This window comes from Prunus persica, chromosome G5 (assembly GCF_000346465.2).
Source record: "Prunus persica cultivar Lovell chromosome G5, Prunus_persica_NCBIv2, whole genome shotgun sequence".
NCBI classification, from domain to species: domain Eukaryota; kingdom Viridiplantae; phylum Streptophyta; class Magnoliopsida; order Rosales; family Rosaceae; genus Prunus; species Prunus persica.
Window position 1 is genome coordinate 18,175,703 of NC_034013.1, and position 20,045 is coordinate 18,195,747.

At 39.1% G+C, this 20,045-nt stretch overlaps 2 protein-coding genes across 2 annotated transcripts; both read left to right on the plus strand.

The window, feature by feature from the left end:
• On the plus strand, positions 1,266–9,786 carry LOC18776972 (protein argonaute 1). The gene is made up of 22 exons (XM_007210353.2): positions 1,266–1,597; positions 1,943–2,760; positions 2,864–3,072; positions 3,156–3,305; positions 3,410–3,543; positions 3,718–3,827; positions 4,267–4,373; positions 4,994–5,132; positions 5,204–5,320; positions 5,451–5,558; positions 5,666–5,737; positions 6,805–6,927; positions 7,011–7,176; positions 7,286–7,548; positions 7,654–7,796; positions 7,927–7,989; positions 8,066–8,129; positions 8,281–8,416; positions 8,504–8,577; positions 8,663–8,757; positions 8,848–8,879; positions 9,027–9,786. The coding sequence occupies exons 2-22, from the start codon at positions 1,969–1,971 to the stop codon at positions 9,236–9,238; spliced, it is 3,309 nt and encodes a 1,102-aa protein (XP_007210415.1). The 5' UTR covers positions 1,266–1,597; positions 1,943–1,968; the 3' UTR covers positions 9,239–9,786.
• LOC18777234 (protein argonaute 1) lies at positions 11,864–19,735 on the plus strand. The gene is made up of 22 exons (XM_007210348.2): positions 11,864–12,082; positions 13,105–13,811; positions 13,898–14,106; positions 14,196–14,345; positions 14,437–14,570; positions 14,727–14,836; positions 15,167–15,273; positions 15,540–15,678; positions 15,753–15,869; positions 16,504–16,611; positions 16,686–16,757; positions 17,002–17,124; positions 17,212–17,377; positions 17,492–17,751; positions 17,851–17,993; positions 18,099–18,161; positions 18,251–18,314; positions 18,404–18,539; positions 18,631–18,704; positions 18,800–18,894; positions 19,020–19,051; positions 19,176–19,735. The coding sequence occupies exons 2-22, from the start codon at positions 13,113–13,115 to the stop codon at positions 19,382–19,384; spliced, it is 3,210 nt and encodes a 1,069-aa protein (XP_007210410.1). The 5' UTR covers positions 11,864–12,082; positions 13,105–13,112; the 3' UTR covers positions 19,385–19,735.

The window sequence follows — 20,045 nt, forward strand, 5'->3', positions numbered from 1 at the left end:
GTACTACAGGCGACGTACATTCATGATACATACGACACACACACACACATATATATATATATATATACAATATATTTGCATTTATAGAAAAAGTTAACCATCTAACCTAAACATTATTATTATTTTAGAAACAACTCATGACATGACATGGTTTTTACAAAAATAAAAACAAAAATATGACATTAGCTAGCTTTAATTGGAATATCGATTGCTGGTGTAATTGTTTTCTTAGAGTAAAAGGTGAGTATTCTACTTGCCACGTCATCAATTGAATAGAAAATCAAACGGTGAAGTTGACATAGGGCGTAATTTGGTCAGATTTAAAAAAATATTGAGTTTCATATTGATGAAATTGAAACCTCAATACCCATTTCAATAATGACCTTAAACCTGAAGATACGCTTTTTTCATTCTCTATATACCCGAGTTATACTTGTTGTGTTGCATATCCAAGCTCCTGCAACCCTAACCCACAACCACAAGAATGCATTATTTATAACCCAAAAAAAAGAAGAAGAAAAAAGAGTAGCATCCACCACGCCCCAATGATGGTGGAATTATATGAAAATATAGGTGGAAATAACAGTGCATTCCATTTATTGGTGGATGGTGGTACTACATCTTTTTGTATTATGGTGTATGATCTATGGGACTGATAGAATATTCTATGTATGACGACGTATGACAATTATGTATCTTTTTTTTTTGTTGAGAAATTCTATAATTGCATTCATAATTCAGTCAAAAAAGGCACTAGCTACAAAGGGCTAATATAAACTAGCCACAAAATGACCACTACAATAATGGAGCTGACAATTATATCTCTTAACATTATAAGAAAAGAATTATCATAGATGTTAATATATATAATTCTATTTATGAACAAGTTTGAAGTTGAGGTGAGGTGAATTGACACGCACCAAATGAGCTGTTATCATATTTGAATCACATTATTATATAAGAAATCAAGTGGAGTCAACTTCATCATGTTAACAAATAAATACTGTATTTGTTTTAATTTATATTTGTCTAAGAATATAATTTAAAATTAGTTTATTCACTCACCCCCAATTAATGCCACCCAAACCAAGACATAAACGCTTTGTTGGTTTCCAATTATTTTATTTGTTTATTATTTGCTTGGCGGTGGTGGTGGTGTGCACAAGTGAGCACCAAAGGAGAGGACGAGACTCCAGAGGTGGTTTCTTGCCGCCTTTCACTGGCGGAGGAGGAGATGTCATTTTCAAAGACCTACCAGCGGTCATTGTTAATTGCGGGTTTCACTAAGTTTTAAAATTAAAGATACCGTTACATAATATATATATATATATATTTATTTTATTAAAGTAATACTAATTCTACGTCTACCTCTTCCCTCAAAAAAAATAAATAAAAAAAAAAAATCATATTGTACTACAATAATATATTTTGTATCGTACCACATCATATTCATTGGAAAATTTCATTTCTCACTCCTCACTCTCTCACAGAGAAAGAGAGAATACAAGAGAAGAGAAAGAAGAGAGAGAACCCAGAACCAGAAGAAGCAAAGCAATTGCTCCTCTGACGAACTGCCGTTTCATTTCAATTTTCTAAGGTCAGTTATACAACCTCTCCCTCTCTCTCTCTCTCTCTCTCTCTCTCTCTCTCTCTCTCTCTCTCTCTCTCTCTCTCCCCCTGCATAGGGGTTTCTGTTTTTGCTTTTCTTAATTATTTTATTTTATTTTATTCTTATTTTAAAGGCTTATATAAAGTATTTGCTTTGCTTATTCGACGATATGTATGGGTCTGCTCGATTTGGCCATGAATTTCAGTCTCAAGTGTCTTTGAATGTTGATTTTCTTGCTTATTTAGTCTCAAATAGTTTTTGAGCTTCTTCTTAGAGTGGGTAAGTTCCAAATCAACTATGGTTTGATCTGTGTACTGTGCACACGCTCTGCAGTCAGCCATCAATAATTGGAAACCATCATGGGGAGGAAGAAGCGAACTCAAAATCCTAGTGGAGGTGAAAGCTCCGAGCCTCAGGAAGGTAGTGGGGGCAGTGATCAAGCCTTCCAAAGGACTTCCCCTTCACCTTCACCTTCACCTTCACCCCAACAACACAATGAAGGACCAAGAGGAGGAAGTTACCAAGGTGGAAGAGCCTGGGCCCCACAAGGACCACAAGGGCCACAAGGACCACAAGGACCACAAGGAGGCCAGAGAGGCTATGGTGGTGGTGGTGGCGGCCGTGGCCGTGGGATGCCACAACAGCAGCAATATAGTTATGTTGGGACCTCGGCTCAGGCGCATGAATATCGAGGTAGGGGCAGGGGTGGTCAGGGAGGAGGAGGCCCAACTCAGGCAGGAGGAGGTCGTGGCGGTCATGGCGGCGGCGGTCGTGGCCGTGGGGGAGGAGGACCTTCTTATGTTGGTGGCCCAGCCAGACCATCAGTTCCCGACCTGCACCAAGCGACCCCTGCTCCATATGTTGCCGGGGTCACCCCTCAGCCCACAGGCCCCACAGCCTATGCACCCTATACGCCCTATGAGCCTCAGTCTTCAGAATTGGTACAGCCTTTTCAACAGATTTCTACCCAGCAAGAAGGTGCTCCTGCTCCTGCTCCTGCTCCTATCCATGCAATTCAACCCATTCCAGCCTCAAGTAAGTCTGTGAGGTTCCCTCTTCGCCCTGGCAGAGGCACCACTGGCATAAAATGTATAGTCAAGGCAAACCACTTCTTCGCTGAATTGCCAGACAAAGATTTGCACCAGTATGATGTGAGTTCTTTTACACTCCATCTATGTCTCTATCCCTCTGATATTATTCTAAAACCTATGTTGATCATTGTTGCTTTCAAATGCATATATTACTTATTGACAGGTTACAATTACACCTGACATTGCCTCACGGAGGTTGAATCGGGCTGTGATGAAGCGGCTGGTGGATTTATACAGGGAATCCCATCTTGGAAATCGGCTCCCTGCCTATGACGGGCGCAAGAGTCTGTATACTGCTGGGCCACTTCCTTTCTCATCAAAAGAATTTAAGATCGCACTTATGGATGACGATGATGGATCAGGCGGGCAAAGGTGGGATACTCAGTGCTCACTGATCAGTTTGTATTTGTACATGGGTTTTGTATACAGTCTCCTTACTCATCTTCTTGATGCAGGAGGGAGAGAGAATTTAAAGTGGTGATCAAATTTGCTGCACGTGCTGACCTGCACCATCTAGAACTCTTTCTGCAGGGGAGGCAAGCTGAGGCTCCTCAGGAAGCCCTTCAGGTTCTTGACATTGTTCTGCGTGAATTGCCTACTGCTAGGTATACAATATCTATCTTCTAGTTGTGCCCAATACATGCCAATAATTGCACATTACTTTGACATTGTTCTAGAGCTAACTCTGTGTTGTCTTGATTGATTGTAGTTACTATCCTGTGGGGCGTTCATTTTATTCCCCTGATCTGGGGAGAAGGCAGTCACTCGGTGAGGGTTTGGAAAGTTGGCGTGGATTCTATCAAAGTATTCGTCCAACGCAGATGGGGCTGTCTCTGAATATTGGTACCTGATATTTGAAGTTTTTTAATTGAAATTTTACGCAATCATCATGAGTTTTTTCCTTCTCCAGTTCACCACCTATTATCAATTTGACTGTCCTACAAGTGATGCATACCGTGTACATTTTCTTCCACTGCCATGTTTTATGTTACATTGACAAAATTATCAATGGTCCAGATATGTCCTCTACGGCTTTCATTGAGCCACTGCCGGTCATTGAATTTGTCAATGAGCTGCTCAATCGAGATATTTCATCTAGACCATTGTCTGATGCTGATCGGGTGAAGGTTAGATTTTTCTCACTGTCTTGGTCTTGATACTTCTGTCTGCAGTGCTTGTGATGATTTGTGTCGATAATTTTGGTTTATATTTTTTTATTTCTCCTAGAGCTTCCACGGTGGCATTGTGCTTGTGTTGGATCATGTTTTATGCCACACCTTTTGAATGGTGAACGTCCATTTATTTTCCCGCAGGCGTAGGATCCCGCAGGAGAAGCTCCCTCTTATTTTCCCTTTCTACTTATGTTGTGTCAAAATCAACTTTCATGTTATCCTTCTAAAAAAAAAATAAATAAATAAAGGCTAATATATTCATTGTGACAAAGTGATCTTGTTTGTTTTGTGCAACTTTTTGGATGGGATGTCTACAGAGTCTATGGAGAATTTGAATTTTGCCTTAATTTATAGCAGATATCAGAATCACAGCCTTCTATTTGTGCATGAACAGATAAAGAAGGCTCTACGAGGAATCAAGGTTGAGGTCACTCACCGTGGAAATATGCGCAGAAAATACCGCATATCTGGTTTGACATCGCAGGCAACAAGAGAACTGACGTGAGTATTGACATCTTATGTCTTCATTGGTTACGTGTGTCCATGTAGAAACATGAGGATTAATGTTTGCATAAGATTATATATTTTAAGAAAATATCATAAACCCCCATACTTTGGGGCCGATTCTAGTGCCCCCACCCTAAATGCCTAATTTCATCAATGTTGATCCTAAATTATGGATGTGCTTTTTATAGGCTTGGCCTTGCCTGTCAAAAGTGGAAGGATAGAGAAGAAAAAATAAGAGGAAAGTGAAAGAACAAAAATAATACACTTGAAAGTGAGCGAGAAGAGAGATGATAGAGATGCGTGTGATAGGAGAAAAAATACATATAAATTATAATGGTGTATAAGTTAAAAACTAAAATCAATTTAAGTAGTTTTTAGTTTTACATTTCTCATGCCTCTCTTCACCTTTATGATCTTTTCATCTCTCTCATTTGTCTCTCAAATAAGAAAAAGAAAACTGAAAATTAGAATCTTTATCAAACAGGCCCTTAGTTTTTCACCTGAGGGATGTACTATGAAATCTGTAGCTGATTCTTAAAATTAAACCAATTCATATCAGATGCATCCAAAACTTTTTTTAAAATTTATTCTGATGTTGTTCCTTGATTGTTTAGTTTTCCACTTGATGAAAGAGGTACTATGAAATCAGTTGTTGAGTACTTTCATGAAACCTATGGTTTCATTATTAAGCACACCCAACTGCCTTGTCTACAAGTGGGAAATCAACAAAGATCAAATTATTTGCCCATGGAGGTAAATAACTGTAACTATTTTTGGTCATTATAAACTGGGAAAGCATGCTAATAGGCCGTTATTGTGTTCAGGTCTGTAAAATTGTTGAGGGTCAAAGGTACTCAAGGAGGTTGAATGAGAGGCAGATTACTGCTTTGCTGAAGGTGACCTGTCAGCGTCCTCACGAAAGGGAACTTGATATCATGCAGGTTTGATATTGTGGAAATTTTCTTTATTTTAGTGAAATTAAAGGTTGTCACCTGATGTTTGACACTCCATAGGACTGATATGTAAAATATACTCACTTGGTATGTGTTGGTTGAAATTTTCACTCCTCAGACAGTTCGTCAAAATGCTTACCACGCAGATCCTTATGCTCAAGAGTTTGGAATTAAAATAAGTGAGAATCTCACTTTAGTTGAAGCTCGCATCCTTCCTGCACCAAGGGTAAGAGATATTTAATTTTCTGCTGTCTAATAGTTTTTTCTAACTGGTGCCATCCTTTGTTCCTTCACTATTTGGATGTTAATTAAGTTTTGAATCTTGTGTCACAGCTTAAATATCATGATACAGGTAGAGAAAAAGATTGCCTGCCTCGCGTTGGACAGTGGAACATGATGAATAAGGTATCTTTTGCATAGATTTATGGTTTCCTTATTTAGAATACCTCTTTAATTTAAGAACAGATGAAGCTGGATATCTATATGTATCTGTTTGCATGCGTACCCAATTAATTTGGCCGCGTCCTATGAAATCTGTTATCAACTTTGTGCTACATTAGCATGTTTGTTTCCCTGTGATGGAGATGTTAGGGGTTCCTGTTAATCCTGTAGCACTGGCTTAGAAATTAATTGGTAAAACTAAAATAAGTAGGTGGTGGTGGGTTCAAGAAACATTGTGTTTGCATTGTGAAGGAAAGCAAGTATTTCAATTTTTTCCCAGTTCTTTTTCTTCTTTTGGCGGTTGGGTGGAGATAAAGGGAAAGTGCAAGACAAGCCACAGATATTATGAGTCAGGTGATCATTAGAAATTTAGCAAAGTTATGGCTTGTTTTGAAATTGCTTGTGGAACAATAATGGTCTTGGGTACTGGTCGGCTGCTGGGTTTCAACTATCATTAGTCAAGATTCTGTTTAAGAGTTATCACCTCTGCAATATGAAGTGGATTGCACATCTGGAGTGGCATGTGGTCTGAAATTTTGGTTCTTCTGGACTAAGTTGCTAACTACATCAGTTGCTGATTTGGTTGGCCTTGCACATGCTATCCTGCCCTATCATATGCTGGCAATTAAAACGCATATATTTTTTGTGTTGAGTTCCAGTGGGTTTTCAAATAACAAGTGTTACAACCCATGGTTGTAATTTGTCGGGGGCTGTTGATTCAGCCATGCACTAAATATAGCTTTTCTGATGGGTGACATTTGCCTGTTGAGCAATGTAGCTATTTTAGCCACTAATTGGTCACTTTCATGTTGAGTAGGTTTAATTGATACTGCTCGTGCATGATTTTGCTTTTCTATAACCTAATACATTTCTTGTGTGTTAGTGTGTGCGTGTGTTTTTTTTCATTCCCCAGGAGGGAGGAAGATGATTTTGCCTTTTGTTGAAGTCATTAGTAAACTTCCGTAAGAGTCAAAATAGAGAGATTATGTTATTCTCTTTGGACTTTTTTTATTTACTATATATTGTTACAGAAAATGGTTAATGGGGGCACAGTCAACAATTGGATGTGCATAAATTTCTCATGGAACGTGCAAGATGCTGCTGCCCGTCGGTTCTGTCATGAACTTGCTCAAATGTGTAACATTTCTGGCATGGTATGAGGCCTGTGATGCTCTTATATTTTTCCCTTCTCTTCTAAATCTGAGATGCCTCATGTTAGTGTTTGATTTCCCTCTAGGCATTTAATCCAGAACCAGTTCTTCCACCTATTAGTGCTCGTCCAGATCAGGTAGAGAGGGCCCTAAAAACTCGCTACCACGAAGCGATGAACAAACTCCAGCCACAGGGCCAGGAGCTTGAGCTGCTTATTGCTATTTTGCCTGATAATAATGGCTCTCTTTACGGTTTGCAACTTGAACTAAATTCACCACATTATGCCTATTCAAAAGTTGTCATTATTTAATTTTAGCATTAAAAAACTTGGACTTAAATATGTCATGATTTGTTATCCAGGTGATTTGAAACGAATTTGTGAAACAGATCTTGGCCTTGTTTCCCAGTGCTGTTTAACGAAGCACGTATTTAAGACAAATAAGCAACAGTATTTGGCAAATGTAACATTGAAGATTAATGTGAAGGTTGGGGGAAGGAATACAGTGCTAGTTGATGCTCTGTCAAGGCGAATTCCTTTAGTCAGCGACCGGCCTACCATCATTTTCGGTGCTGATGTCACCCATCCTCACCCTGGAGAGGATTCAAGTCCATCAATTGCGGCTGTGAGTTACTGACCATACATATGTGCTTTAGCTTGCATATGAATTTATTCTCTGTTCCACCTTGAGTAGCTTTTGACTGTTTCAAGATTTTAATTTAAAAATCAGGTTGTGGCTTCTCAAGATTGGCCTGAAGTTACAAAGTATGCTGGTTTGGTTTCTGCTCAAGCCCATCGACAGGAACTCATCCAAGATTTGTTCAAAACATGGCAGGATCCAGCAAGAGGGACAATGTCTGGTGGCATGATCAAGTATGACTCTCTCATTCGTTTAGGTTCTTGTAGTATGTAGCTGTCTTCATTATGATTATTTAATTTAATTTTTTTTAATAAACGTGTTTTGGGTAGTAGGATTGAGTTATATTTATTCTTTTGAATACAGGGAACTGCTCATATCTTTCCGTAGATCAACTGGGCAGAAACCTCAACGCATCATATTTTACAGGCACGTCTTATATTATGCTGCCACTGCATTTCATCCGTTCTTTTTCTTATCTAATGGTCTATTTATTGCTTTACAGGGATGGTGTCAGTGAAGGCCAGTTTTATCAAGTTTTGCTGTATGAACTTGACGCCATTCGTAAAGTAAATCTACTTTGCTAAGTTATCAATTTCTCAAGTTTTCATTTATATATTGTAAATTTCTTTTAAGTTTTGCAGCTGTCTGGAAATTGATAAATGTCAGTCAATCACTTCCTCATCTTAATGTATATATTTCTGTTCTCTGTAAACTCAGGCGTGTGCCTCTTTGGAGCCTGACTATCAGCCTCCCGTGACTTTTGTTGTGGTTCAGAAGCGACATCATACCAGGTTGTTTGCCAACAACCATTCTGACCCCAAAGCTGTTGACAGAAGTGGGAATATATTACCTGGTATTCATTCTGCTTGATTTGAAATTTTTTTCCATGATTTTCAGAACATACGTATGTGATATAAAACAGTATGATATTAATTTACAGGTACCGTTGTCGACTCCAAAATCTGTCATCCAACTGAATTTGACTTCTACTTGTGCAGCCATGCTGGAATCCAGGTAGTGATTGGTTAATTCTATGTTTATATATACTCTAAAAAGTTTTGGGAGTGTTATTAAAATTGGTAGTCATCATGTCAAACAGGGCACTAGCCGTCCAGCTCATTACCATGTGCTATGGGATGAAAACAAGTTTTCAGCTGATGGATTGCAGACCCTTACAAATAACCTTTGCTATACGTAAGTTTTTGATATATCTCTTAATTTCGTGTTCAATGTATTGGTTATGTTCTTTTTTGGGGGGTTAATGATTGTGTTCAACTCATGCAGATATGCAAGGTGCACACGTTCTGTTTCCGTGGGTGAGCTCTCTCTCTTTCTCTCTCTCTCAAATAAACACACAAGTGACAAAACACACATCCTCAGTCTTATGCATTTGTGTTTGATGCTTGTTATTTTGTGACAATTATTAGTCAATGGTAAAATTGATGAGTTATGTAATTTGGCAGTGCCCCCTGCATACTATGCACATCTTGCTGCATTCCGAGCGCGGTTCTATCTGGAACCACAGACGTCAGAAGGGGGGTCAGTGACAAGTGGTGCGAATGCTGGACGTGGGTACACGGCTGGACGGGGCACGCGAGCACCGAATGCGAATGCTGCTGTGAGGCCTTTACCTGCTCTGAAGGAGAATGTGAAAAGGGTTATGTTCTACTGTTAGGGATAGATTGTCTGGCCTGGGCCCTAAACCCTGGTGCAGTAATCATAATAATAATGGGCACTCACTTCACTTGATGGTTGTAATTAAGTTAAGATAATATAGTTGTAGTAAGTAATGATGATGTATGTGTTTGCTTGCTAGTTGCTGCGCATCATCCTGGCTGGTGATGTGTTCAAGTATGTGATACATGAGTTGAGATGCTGAATAATCTGTCCCTCCACAGGGACAGGGGGACCTTTCCTTTGCTTGTCTATGACAATGTATATTTGTTTTGAGTGACTTATCCTGGGCTGGGCCTTGTGAATTGTGAACTGATAATGTTTTTTGTTGAACCGGGTGCTGGTGACTCCTCTGATGGAACTGGAAAAGCTTGAAGCTGTCTGAGATGGTATCTGGACTGTGCCTGCCTGCCTGCCTGCACTGATTAAATTAGATTATTATTATTATTGGGTTTAAGTGTACAAATACTGACGAGTAGTTTTGTTTGGTTTGGACACTGTTTGTTTAGCAATATATATAATTAATAGTTGTGTTCGATTGAGGCTCAATTGGAGCGAGGGGCCCAATGGGCAAATGGGTATATTGGTCATTTTGAGAAAGCATCAGTCCGTTAGTATCGTACAAATGTCAGGGAAAAGAAGAGGGAGGGGGTTCGAAGTGGGCGAAGTGGCGGTTTGTGTCGCAAATCGAGTAGAAATGAAAACAAAGCCGTCTGTGGCGTGGTGTGGCTCTGTTCTTTGGACATTGGGCGGGCGTTGGGTTGTGCAGTGCAGTGCCCTGTCTGTCTGTGTCTGTCTCTGTGGTGTACTATCGAGACGGGTCGCGGGTCGTGGCCAATCTTGTGATTTGGAATTGGAGTTGTTGAGTGGACTGAACGACTCCCCGTTGACCATCTCCTTCTCATAAATTAATTAATAATCTCATTTATATATATATATATATATATCTCTTCCCCCGTTGCTTGCTTATGCCACGTCACTATCTATGTAGACATTTTATCTTCTAATCATTATAGCGATCAGGTTCAGCAGCACCTCTTCTTTCTCTTCACCGTTTTAAAATTTAATTTATATCCTCCGACGACCAACCATCTGTAGCGTAGGAGGATCCATGAATAATAATTATATCATCCAATAAATAATTAAGCCCTAAATAAAATCCACCCAACCAATGAACTTAACTTATGCATGCGCCGCCACCCACGTACCATGTTTATATTTGCAGCATGCATGCGGTTGGGGGGTCGTCGAAGCAAGCAAGCTAGAGATTGAAGTTTCAGTCTTAACATTTTTCTTTTTCCGTGCATAATATTAATATACGTCATTTAGGTCTTCTTAACTTCCATAACAAATCACTTTGATCCTTTTTTACTTTTGACTGTGTGGTTACCAAGGCCAAATAATATTCTAACTTGTGTTGTGATGATCCTTGTCACAAAGTTGGTCAATAATCTAAACTATATGGACATTTTCATCTTTCCATGTCACTATCAATGCTACACATGCCAGTAGTAACCCCCTCACCTCCCAACTCTCCCTCTAATTTTCCCTTATGGATCAGTTACCAATCCAGCGCAAGATTCGTTTTGGGTTGGCAAGTTATGGATATGATTTCATTTTTGTACTAGTTATATAGACTTAGCTCAATTGGTTTACTTCTTTCAACTCCGCTCACATGAGTAGAGGTTCAAAATCCACAAGTATCTCGCCCCCCAAACTCGCACCCAATCGCATTTACTAAAAAAGAATCATATGTGAATTAGGGCGGTCAATTGAAATACGTTTTACTGTGTTTTTTTTTTTTTTTACCATTCATGATTTCATCTCATTACTAAAAGTTACGTAGAGATAAATGTACCATTAAACTTCTACTAAATGCAGAGTTTCATGCCTTTTTTAAATCTATTTATTGGAGAACGTCTCATATACACTTAACAAAATTGTACCCAACTCATTAACACGGTTTATGTATGAAAAATTGTGGATTCATATGCAACTTATTAGATAATATTGATAAAAGGATGGACCCGTTAGTTACCCACTAAAATAACAGATTGTTTCATGTGAACACGTTATGTATAATACCTAATATTTTTTACTTTTAATTATAAATTATATTAAAAAAATTATTTAGTAGTTTAGTGAATTTCATTTTTTTTTATTACGGGTGAAATGGGTGTTAACATTTGTTTGATGGGTCGTGTCAAACTAATATTTGTTTTGTTGTCTTAATGGATGAAATGACTCATTTTAGATGACACATTAATTTTGCAAGTAGTGTTTATGTTTAGACTTTTTCACCCGTTAACTTAATGGACTGTTTTATGTCAACCCGTTAATAAAATGAATCGGGTCATATATACGATGGGTTTGTTTAGTTTGGAATTAAATCCTTTAAGAAAATACTCTATTGAAAAAGAAAAATAAAAGAATCCAGGATTGACTATAACACAAATTTTTAAATATAAAAGCATCGCAATTGAATAATTAAATAGATAGAAGAGAGTATAAAAAAAGAAAAAGATAGAAGAGGAGTATTTGGTTAATAGAAAGGACGCAGTGGTCATTTCGAAAGACCTACCCCTCGGTGGGGTTATATAAAAGCACATTGCGAAACGCGTTGCTGCTTTGGGTTGGGTTTGGGTTTTTTAACACACAGGCACGGCATAACTATATAGAATATTCAAGTGAGTGAGAGAGAGACAGAGAGAGAGAGAGTTAGTATCGAGTGGGCAGGGAGCCCCTTTTCTTTTTCCATTTTCATCCTTCTCTCTCGCCCTCTGAAGTACCAAAAGCAACCACTGCTGTGGTCTTGTACGACGTTCATCGGTATTCCGCTTTTACGGTAAACACCCCAACCGAGTCCTTTTAGGGTTTCTTACTGCCCTTTTTTTCGTTGATGTTTTCATTTTCGTTCTCACTTTTCACTTTCTTTGCAAATTTGTGGTATGGATCTGCACTTCTTTCGCCATAAATTGGTGTTGGCTCCAGTCTCTGGCGCAAAGATCTGTTTTCATTGTTCGTTTTTGTTTTGTATTTTGTTTTTCCGTAAGGCCTTGTCGTCGCTCTCTTTTTATTTGGGTTTGTTTTGTTAGATCGTTAGATCTCGTGCATTTTGGCAATGCTGGGAAGCATAGGTGTCTGTTTGGCCTCATAATAAGTTGATTTTTTAGGGTTTATAGTGAGTATTTCGATTTCTTCTTTCTATTCTTTTTTCTTTCTTTCTGGGTTTGCTATTGAACTTTGAGTTTTGGTGTTAGAGTTCGTGGGTTTGTATCAAAGTAGCCATTTTCTGTTCTGTTTTTATTTTCATATTTTGTTGTATTCATTTCAGAAACATAATTTTACATGAAATTCCTACTACATTATGGATTTTCGAAATGATCACTCCACTTGTTGTGAAGTAAATAGCAAACACCCACCCATTTGTTTGTAGTGGTGTAGAAGAGAACCAAGTGGATATACACACTCTAGTCATTTCGGAATTCCAAGACCCTTTCAAAAACGGCCCGTCAGGAAAAATATATTCCTTACTTTTCAGTCCGATTGAAGATTTTTATTTCAATTTTTTGAAGAAAAACTCAAATAAAAGAGCATATATGGATATAGTTTTTGTTTGTTTGCTATTATTTCTGGCTAATAATTATATTTTGGTTTAGATATGTAACTTCCAGCCTTTTGAAAGCCCTTGTATATACGTCTGTAAATGATTTTATGGAAAACCCTAACCTGCTTTGCGGCTCTACTTTATGCATTAATTTCTTTTAGAGTATTTATTCTTTTGCTCTGTCATTATATTGTTTTGGGTTTGTAGCTTATTCTTTGCTAGTGTTGCTTTTGATGCATTCTTGCTTTCTCTTTGTGTAGAAATCATTATGGTGAGGAAGAGGAGAACTGAACTTCCTAGTGGAGGTGAAAGCTCTGAGTCGCATGAACCCTCTGGGGGTAGTGGTCGTGGTTCTCAGCGGGCTGCTGAAAGGACTCCACCACAACAACAGGGTGGAGGAAGCTACCAAGGTGGAAGGGGATTGGGTCCCCAGGGAGGACGTGGAGGCTATGAGGGAGGACGTGGAGGCAGCTATGGTGGGGGTCGTGGAGGCCGTGGAGTGCCACAACAGCAGCAGTATGGTGGGCCCCAAGAATATCAAGGCAGGGGAAGGGGAGGGCCCACTCAGCAAGGAGGTCGTGGAGGATATGGAGGTGGTCGTGGCAGTGGTGGTCGTGGAGGACCACCTTCTCCGGGTGGCCCAGCCAGACCACAATTCCCCGAGCTGCACCAAGCAACCCCAGTTCCTTATCAAGCTGGGGTCACCCCTCAGCCTGCGTATGAGGCGAGTTCGTCGTCATCGTCCCAGCCACCCGAGCCTTCAGAAGTGGTGGTGCAGTTTGAGGACCTTTCCATCGAGCAAGAGACTGCACCTTCACAGGCTATTCAACCTGCGGCGCCAGCGCCCTCAAGTAAGTCAGTCAGGTTCCCTCTTCGCCCTGGTAAGGGTAGCACCGGCATAAGGTGTACAGTCAAGGCAAACCATTTCTTTGCTGAACTGCCAGACAAAGATCTCCACCAATATGATGTGAGCTATTTCGTCCTATGTGTCTGTCTTCTTATATTGTACTTGTTTGACAGTTGATAATATATTCTTTTTCTTACACATATTAGGTTACTATTACTCCAGAGGTCACATCGAGGGGTGTAAACCGTGCTGTGATGGAGCAGCTAGTGAAACTGTATAGGGAATCCCATCTTGGAAAGCGTCTTCCAGCTTATGATGGACGAAAGAGCCTGTATACTGCTGGACCACTTCCTTTTCTTTCAAAGGAGTTCAAAATCATTCTCATTGATGAAGACGATGGACCAGGTGGACAGAGGTACTGCTGCTCATAATTTTAGTTGCATATTTATTATGCGTGCACTCTTCTTTACCATTTATTTTATCTTGGTTTTCTTCTTGATGCAGGAGAGAGAGGGAGTTCAGAGTGGTCATCAAGTTTGCTGCACGCGCTGACCTGCACCATTTAGGTCTCTTTTTGCAAGGGAGGCAAGCTGATGCACCTCAGGAGGCGCTTCAGGTTCTGGACATTGTTCTACGTGAATTACCTACTTCTAGGTAAGCGATGTTTCTTCTATTTGTGTTCATGACATGATGACACATTCTTGTTTGATTTGTTTGAGAGCTAATTTGTCCTGTTCGGTTTTAGGTACTGTCCTGTGGGCCGTTCATTTTATGCCCCTGATTTGGGCAGAAGACAGTCACTTGGAGAGGGTTTGGAAAGTTGGCGCGGTTTCTATCAGAGTATTCGTCCAACTCAGATGGGGCTGTCACTGAATATTGGTACCTAGTCTTATGCTATCTTTACATGTATTATTATTTATGCACTACTTTCATGAATTTGATTGTTGTAATAGTGATGTGTTTCTCTGCATAGTTATTCCACACTCCTTGCTCTGACGTGTATACTATTTTGCTCACAAATTATCTGTTCTCCAGATATGTCATCTACTGCCTTTATTGAGCCATTACCAGTTATTGAATTTGTAACTCAGCTACTGAATCGGGATGTTACACATAGGCCACTTTCCGATTCTGATCGCGTAAAGGTTAGGTTTTGCTCATTGTCTTCGTCTTGGTAATTTGATTGTTTCTCTTCTGAGTGTTTGCTCCAAAGTATGATAATGATTGTGTTGGTATGTTTAATTGGTTCCATTTTTCGTTGTCTTTTTGTTTGTTAAATTAACTTTCATGTGTGTCAAACTTTTTGGCTGGGGTTTCTCATGTAGTTTTGTAAGAGGTTTATGTTCTTAAAACTATATTGTTTTTAAAATCTTATTCTGTTGAAGGTGCATGTATCATGATGAATGTACAATTTAATTTCCCATTAATTTTATATATTATATGTCATCAACATTACATTTTACTTGTGTAAACAGATAAAAAAGGCTCTTCGTGGAGTCAAGGTTGAAGTAACACACCGAGGAAATATGCGCAGAAAATACCGTATATCTGGTTTAACGTCGCAGGCAACTAGAGAATTGACGTGAGTATTAGTATCTTAGGCTATCATATGCTTGTATATTTCTTAATGTCATGTTGTTTTTGAGGTCACATTGAGATGCATGTATCTTAGGCTATACCACATAGATGAATGCATCCTTTGCGCAGAAAATGCGTATTATATTTCTTAATGACGATAGTGTATCTTAGGCTATCATATGCTTGTATTGTTCTCAATGTCATTGTTTTTAAGATCACATTGAGCTGCATGAAACTTGTTTCCCTGACATAGTGTTTTTGTCTTGTCAGTTTTCCTGTTGATGAAAGAGGAACTATGAAATCTGTTGTCGAGTACTTCTATGAAACCTATGGTTTTGTCATTCAACATACACAATGGCCTTGCCTTCAAGTTGGAAATCAGCAGCGACCGAACTATTTACCCATGGAGGTGAGTCGTTGCTATAATTACTAGCCTGTAATACTCTGGGGATATGCATGCTAATAGATAGTCATTGCTTTCAGGTTTGTAAAATTGTCGAAGGGCAGAGGTACTCTAAGAGATTGAATGAGAGGCAGATTACTGCTTTGCTTAAGGTGACCTGTCAGCGCCCTCACGACAGAGAACAAGATATCATGCGGGTGCGTTATCTTTTGCTTCTTCTATTTTCTTTCCTCCTCCCCCCTTTCCCTGTCTCCTTCTTTCCCTCTATATCTCGACATACAAGAATTAATTTTAAGTAAATTTAGGTTTTAGCCACAAAAAAACTTTCACTTTTGGAAAAAGCCAAAGCTTTTTCAAAAAAGACAGAAAAACCTCTCAACTTTCAAATCAAAGACATGCAAATATAAAGGATTCCTTAGGAAATCCAAAAATAAATAAGGGCAATTTTGTCCATTTTGGCTTCTTTTAAAAATTTTCTCTCCTTTGGCTTTTTCCAAAGTCTCCCTTAATTTTATTGCTATCGAGTTTCTTTTGAGCTTGGCTTATTCTGGTGTTGCATATGTCACTAGTAATACTTTAGGCTTACTCTTTCAAGAAGTTGTGATTTATGAGCCCTATACTTATTGCTTTGGTATTCGATAATTTCCCGGAATTCACCTACAAAATGTTGATTCTGATGCTCTCACCTTGTGATCCTTAACTTTGTATCTTGTGTCAGAATTTAAGTGCTGGTGTTACTTGATATTTTATTGGCATGTTATGCTCTATCTTGAAATTCTGTTGATGGTGATATTTTAAGTTCTCACGTTTATGTCTATGCAAATATCACAGACTGTCCGTCATAATGCTTACCATGAAGATCCTTATGCAAAGGAATTTGGAATCAAAATTAGTGAGAATCTGGCTCAGGTTGAAGCTCGCATTCTTCCTCCACCCTGGGTAAGATCTGTTATTGTTTTTTTGTCCAAAAATGTATTGTGGATGGTACATCTGTATTGACCTTTGTCTTGCAGCTTAAATATCATGATACTGGAAGGGAAAAGGATTGCTTGCCCCAAGTTGGACAATGGAACATGATGAATAAGGTAATATTCTGCATCAATGTTATATTATTGTATGCAGTATACGTTTCACCTGTACAGTGCTGATGGCACCCCTCTAGACCATTGATTACATTGGCTTAATTTTGTGGTCAATGCCTTGTGGTTGTGCCCTATTTTTCGACCAAAGAACAAAGAGGCCTGTTTACTTATCTATGCATCGAGTTTTTTAATTCCTTTAATTCCCATGTCTTGTTGAATTATTACAGACCATTTCTTATTGTTGCAGAAAATGGTTAATGGGGGAAAAGTAAACAATTGGATTTGCATTAATTTCTCAAGGAATGTCCAAGACAGTGTGGCCCGTGGATTCTGTTCTGAACTTGCCCAAATGTGTTACATTTCTGGCATGGTACGATGCGTTTCTGCTGGCTTTAATTATACTTTACAGTTTCTATATTTGTAAATTCCTGATTGCTGAAATGTTGCTTGTATTTAGGCTTTTAATCCAGAACCAGTTCTTCCACCAATCAGTGCTCGACCTGATCAGGTGGAGAAGGTCTTGAAAACTCGGTACCATGATGCGATGACTAAGCTTCGGGTCCAGGGCAAGGAGCTTGACTTGCTTGTTGTTATTTTGCCAGATAATAATGGTTCTCTTTATGGTATGTGTTTGAAATCAATTGACTCCATTCCCTCATTATTTTTCCTCAGAATAATCTGTAGACTTTTATTGGCCTAAAGTTTTTGACTCATGTATGTTATGATATCTGATCCAGGTGACTTGAAACGAATCTGTGAGACGGATCTTGGCCTGGTATCCCAGTGCTGTTTGACGAAACATGTATTTAGAATGAGTAAACAATATTTGGCAAATGTTGCATTGAAGATAAATGTAAAGGTTGGGGGAAGGAACACAGTGCTTGTTGATGCACTGTCAAGACGTATTCCCTTAGTCAGCGACCGGCCTACGATAATTTTTGGTGCTGATGTTACCCATCCTCATCCAGGGGAGGATTCAAGCCCATCTATTGCAGCTGTATGTTATCAAACATATCTACGAGCTTGTAGATATATTTGTTTTGAATTCATTTAGAGTTGGGCCTTAATTGTTCAAATGTATTTCTTTATAACACAGGTTGTGGCTTCTCAAGACTGGCCTGAGATTACTAAGTATGCTGGTTTGGTTTGTGCTCAAGCCCATCGCCAGGAGCTCATCCAAGATCTTTTTAAAACCTGGCAGGATCCTGCGAGGGGGACAGTATCTGGTGGAATGATAAAGTCAATCTCTCTCTTTCTCTCCCTGTGTAAACTTTTGTTATTTTTTTACTATGGATTCTTAGGAATTGAAGAACTGAATTAAATTTTTTTTTATTATTAATGCAGGGAACTGCTTATTTCATTTCGTAGAGCAACAGGGCAGAAGCCACAGCGCATCATATTTTACAGGCATTTTGAAAACTCCTTTTGCCATTGTTTGCATCTTATGTACTTCTCCTATGTCTAATGATGGTATGCATACACCTTTGTTTTTTCAGGGATGGTGTCAGTGAGGGGCAGTTCTACCAAGTTCTACTATATGAACTTGATGCAATTCGTAAGGTAAAGCTAATATTGTTGAGATTAATCTTCGATTATCTATTGTCGTGTATTAATCTGTCTTTCCTCTTGTCAATTTTTTTTTTCTTCAGGCTTGTGCTTCATTGGAGCCAAACTATCAGCCTCCTGTGACTTTTGTTGTGGTTCAGAAACGTCATCATACAAGATTGTTTGCCAACAACCATCATGACCGCAATACAGTTGACAGGAGTGGGAATATCTTACCTGGTAATTAATCGTTTTAAATATGAAATGTTCTAACCATGTAGCTCAGTTTTCATGCTTGTGTTATGGAACTCTCACCCTATTGTTTCTTCAGGTACGGTTGTGGACTCCAAAATCTGTCATCCAACGGAGTTTGACTTCTACCTGTGCAGTCATGCAGGAATTCAGGCAACGTGCCTTCCTTGTGTTTTCTCTTGAGTGTGTGTGTGTGTGTGTTTTTTAAGGAGAATGTTTGTAAATGTGTTGCCAATGTGTTATGACAGGGTACAAGCCGTCCAGCTCATTACCATGTGTTGTGGGATGAAAACAAGTTTACAGCTGATGCACTGCAGTCACTCACAAATAATCTTTGCTATACGTAAGCGTGCTGATTTTTCCCCATGCCATATGCCCTAAACAACCATTTTAATTATTGGCAAGTAGTTTTGTATTTTTTATGCCTTAAATCTAGTACTGAATAGTTGACCTTCTGAACTCCTGCAGATATGCAAGATGCACTCGTTCGGTTTCCATTGGTAAGCTCTCACTGCTGATTCACACAATTGTATACATGTTTGAGCCAATATGCATCCACTGCTTTTATTTATTTTGTTGTTCATGTTTATGTGAATACTGTGCTGATTAGTCTTTAATTGGCAGTTCCTCCCGCGTACTATGCCCATCTTGCTGCGTTTCGAGCTCGGTTCTACATGGAACCAGAGACATCAGACAGTGGATCGATGACAAGTGGTGCTCCTGGACGTGGGGGCATGGGTGCACGTAGCACACGGGCACCAGGTGCAAATGCTGCTGTGAGGCCTTTGCCAGCCCTCAAGGAAAATGTCAAAAGGGTTATGTTCTACTGTTAGAGGGGCCTTCCTTGGTAGAAGTTAAGTTGGTAATGCCCCATAAGAATGTAGTAGATGCACGCATTGTAATGTCGTTTTGGAATTTGCGGAGGAGGGTGTTATAGGCTTGGTGCTCTCTTTAGGTGTCGTGGTCAAGAATCTGAAATTTCCCATTGCAACTGGTTTTTGGGATGCTTAGTTTAGTTATATGTTTCATGAGATGGAATTGGACAACTAGTGGCTTTCAGTTATATTGAAAGGGAGGAAAAACAATTGGTAGACTTGAAATTGAATCTGATGTAGGAAGTAACCTTTGGAAATGAATGCATTGCTCTGCTCTTGTTTTTTCAGATGATTAAACATTTGATTGAAGTGGATTCTTGTTCTTGGTGTCATGATTCGAGCATTTAAAATTAGAGATTAGCATTGCAAAGATGACATTCAAAAGAAAAATTCTAAAGGGAAAAACAATTGACTCTAAAAACACCATCCTGCACTTGTACGTGAAATATAAGAACATCGGTGAACATAGAGGAAAGAAGTAGGATAATAGATACTTTTATTTTCTTCTTAAAAAAGGAATGGCTCAATCAAATGATATTAGGTTGATGTGGTGTTGCTCGCTCGTTCGCTCGTACAAGTAGAATGAAGGAGTGCGCATAGATTAGACAATTTGAGACAA

What these genes read in the sequence shown, in the direction of transcription:
- LOC18776972 (XM_007210353.2), top strand. Translation starts at nt 1,969, where the DNA reads ATGGGGAGGAAGAAGCGAACTCAAAATCCTAGTGGAGGTGAAAGCTCC. An exon ending in GGGAACTTGATATCATGCAG is followed by an intron (nt 5,321 to 5,450) that starts GTTTGATATTGT and finishes TTCACTCCTCAG; the next exon opens with ACAGTTCGTCAAAATGCTTA. An exon ending in AAGTGGGAATATATTACCTG is followed by an intron (nt 8,417 to 8,503) that starts GTATTCATTCTG and finishes ATTAATTTACAG; the next exon opens with GTACCGTTGTCGACTCCAAA.
- LOC18777234 (XM_007210348.2), top strand. Translation starts at nt 13,113, where the DNA reads ATGGTGAGGAAGAGGAGAACTGAACTTCCTAGTGGAGGTGAAAGCTCT. An exon ending in GATGGACCAGGTGGACAGAG is followed by an intron (nt 14,107 to 14,195) that starts GTACTGCTGCTC and finishes TTCTTGATGCAG; the next exon opens with GAGAGAGAGGGAGTTCAGAG. An exon ending in CACTCGTTCGGTTTCCATTG is followed by an intron (nt 19,052 to 19,175) that starts GTAAGCTCTCAC and finishes TTTAATTGGCAG; the next exon opens with TTCCTCCCGCGTACTATGCC.